Source organism: Pinus tabuliformis, chromosome 1_2, assembly GCF_031772625.1.
Source record: "Pinus tabuliformis cultivar Carrire ecotype Pingquan chromosome 1_2, CPIR1, whole genome shotgun sequence".
NCBI classification, from domain to species: Eukaryota; Viridiplantae; Streptophyta; class Pinopsida; order Pinales; family Pinaceae; genus Pinus; species Pinus tabuliformis.
Window position 1 is genome coordinate 729,349,475 of NC_142298.1, and position 3,356 is coordinate 729,352,830.

General features: G+C 38.6%; 1 protein-coding gene across 1 annotated transcript; it reads left to right on the forward strand.

The window, feature by feature from the left end:
• The first annotated feature begins 278 nt into the window (after nucleotides 1-278).
• Nucleotides 279-2,973, forward strand: LOC149207831 (glycosyltransferase family 92 protein At1g27200-like). The gene has a single exon (XM_089395859.1). It carries the CDS (start codon nucleotides 848-850, stop codon nucleotides 2,486-2,488), a length of 1,641 nt encoding a protein of 546 aa, XP_089251985.1. The 5' UTR covers nucleotides 279-847; the 3' UTR covers nucleotides 2,489-2,973.
• The last annotated feature ends 383 nt before the right edge of the window (nucleotides 2,974-3,356 follow it).

Here is a 3,356-nt window from a genome sequence, read left to right on the forward strand (position 1 = left end):
CTCGTCATTTGTTTCTAAACTTGTAATTTCAACTAACAACGACATTTTATTCCCTGGAAGATTAGCGTTCGTTAGGAAATTGCATTTCCCGCCTGAGCGGTGAGCAAACCCACAAGGAACTAACAGTAGCAATCAATGCTTTCTCCACTCTTTATTTGAAACACCATGTCGTTCAACAACGGAAAAACATTTGTGGCAAGAGGAAGCAAACAATTTATCGGCAGAGAGGTTTCTTGGGATAGTGGGGAGTTTCGAAACTTTGAAGGAACTTGACATTGGACTTTGGCCATCGCTTGAAAAGATGTTGGTTCCTTTCTACAAGCTACTCGAGAGACTTCCCAATCTCGAGCGTTTGGAGGTTCGTTGCATGTCTATTCGGGTAAGGAATTCATTTTTATGCTAATTTCTTCTTACTCTTATTCTCATTATGCATGTATAATGTTAAAGCCTTGCTTCCCATGGTATGATGACAATATGGAGTCCAAAGCTGTGTTGTGTATTTATGTGCATATTGATCCGTACACTGTAACAAGTACTCAATACATGTCAGAAGCTAAACTGAAATTCCTGGTTAATTCTTGGGAGGTAGCAAGAAATCAGTTATTAGGTCACTTTAACAAAGTTTGAGTCAGGGGCTCAATTTGGGGGCGTAGATTCTTGATGTATGTACATCATTTTTGTGTAGTTTTGATTAACTGGGGCGTTTATTAAAGATGAACAGCAGTTGAATATCTTCTTGAATTGCTGCTTTCTTCTTGGTTTTGCAGTTACATTATACAGGGTTAAGACTGAGACAAGGTTAACTGGTTTTCCTCTGTTTTTATATGGAAGTCTGCAAGAAAGTTTAATGGACAAAGAACCGGACGATTATACAGTACAGGCAGGAATTAGAGAGAACTATGCCCTAATGGAAAACCCAAGCGTGAAGCAAACCCATGGGATTTCTTTCATTCAAGACATCGTTCTTCTTCCAGAAGAAATCCTCTTCTTAGTTCGCCTGCCTTCTGCAGATTCCAAACTGATATCCCACAAATCATTACTCAGCTGTTCATTCTCGCCAGAAATCAATACAACAGTTAATGGCATCGATTATTTGCAATTTGGATCTTCCACCCAACCACGAGCTGCAGTCAGATGCCAGCCACCCCCACCAGACACCCACTGGTCTGCAACATCAGTTGCCCTGGTGGGCACCTCTAATTATAGCTCAGATTTACCAGACATCACAACTAAATTGGGTTCTATTGATTATTCCATCCCCATCAAATGGGATTATATGGTATATGAGAGTTTTGCTACAGACGAGGATATTGTTCTATTTGCCAAAGGGATTAACAATAGACAGGGACTCAACATTGAGCCCAAATATCTACGCTGCATATTCAATAATACCATTGAAACTAGGGTCACACTCTCTGCACAAGAAATCTTTAGATGTGAGCATCCCAGTGAACCAAGTCGTTATGACCTCATTGGCTCCAAAATCACTCTTGGAATTCGTGGGAAATCAATCCCTTCAGTTGCTTATTATGAAATCCCACCAACTTATGATTTAAACAAAACAGATCATGATGTAGAGAAAATGAATTTATGTGCCTGCACCATGGTGTTCAACGTTGCAAAATACATAAGAGAATGGGTTATCTACCATTCCCATCTGGGTGTAAAACACTTCTTTCTGTATGATAACAACAGTGAAGACAATCTGGAAGAAACTCTTGCAGGGTTATCATCAGAAAAATACATGATAAAAAAGCATCCATGGCCATGGGCCAAGACACAGGAATCTGGATTCTCACACTGTGCTCTCATGGCTAAAGACAAGTGCCAATGGATGATGTACACAGACGTGGATGAATTTGTATTCTCTCCTTCATGGCTGAAGCAACTCAAACCCAAAGTCAATCTGGAGTACCCATTAATGAATTCTACATCAGAAGCAGCTTTGTGGCAATTAGTGACAAATCTCAGTACAGTGCGTAAACGAGGGGCTGCAATGATAGGGCAAATCTCTATGAGATGCAGAAACTTTGGGCCTTCGGGCCTTCATGAACACCCTCAGAAAGGGGTTACTCAAGGGTACACTTGCAGGGAAAAGCAGGAGAAGCGCTACAAATCCATACTTCTTCTAGAAGCTGCTTCTCCTTCGTTACTCAATGTAATACATCGCTTCCAGCTGAAGAAGAGATACAGAACAGTGTATCTGAATGCCTCCAAGGCAGTGATCAATCACTACAAATACCAGGCTTGGAGTGAGTTCAAGGCTAAGTTTCGGAGGAGGGTGTCTGCCTATGTTGTGGATTGGAAGGATTCTAGGAATCCCAGGTCCCAAGATCGAACTCCAGGACTTGGTAACAGGGCCATCAAACCCCATGGATGGGAGAATATGTTCTGCGAGGTGAATGACACTGCATTGAAAGAATATGCAGAGGGAGTCTTTTCCCTGAATGATGAAGAAGAAACAGGTTACAACTTAGAATGGCAATGAATGGTAAATGTAATCCAGTGGTGCATTTTTTTATGTATAGATATCTCGATTCTTTGTAAATATGATTACATCTCTGCATTTTGTATGTACAGATATCTCGATTCTTTGTAAATATGATTACATCTCTGCATTTTGTATGTACAGATATCTCGATTCTTTGTATATTTGAGTTAGTGGATCAATAAAGAATGGCGGATTTTGGAAGTTGGGTATTCCTGCATCATGGAATATATAGACCTGTATCTTTCAGATGAGAAACTTAGATGTAAAGGAAAAGGCATTTATTAGTTGGAATGTAACAAATTGTTAGATAATTGTTGTGACTGAATTCAATTTTGAATCATCTGTAAAGCCGAACATCACAATTATTTCTTACTGGTGAACAGTGCTTAGAAGAACATGTGGTTACGTGATCAAAATTCTTAGCATCTCCTCTTTTTAAGTTCTAGATCCATTTTAATTGGGTACTAAATCCATTTTCAAATTCGAGCTAATCTTTTAAATATATCTGAATCGATGTTTCAGACTTTTAATACAGATTTGGCGAACTGATTATAGAACGGTCTAGGATGGTTGATATAATTTTTTAATTACAATTCTATATATTTTAATTAAGATTGTAAATATTGAATCACATAGTGTAGAAAAAGAGTGTCAAATATATATTAAAGGGAAGCTATCGTACTTAGGCTTAAACCTATATAAGGGAAACAATCGTACTTTGGGCTTAAACCTATATAAGTGGTTTATTCTGGTGGTGAGGTTACGAATGAAAGTTTTTATTTTTTATTTTTTTAATTAGGTCGATAGGCCTTCCCTTTGAAAGAGACTTTCGTCGTCCCTTTTGTCGTCCCTTTCATTTTAAGGT

Excerpts from the sequence above, each read along its gene's own strand:
- LOC149207831 (XM_089395859.1), top strand. The coding sequence starts at position 848 with ATGGACAAAGAACCGGACGATTATACAGTACAGGCAGGAATTAGAGAG.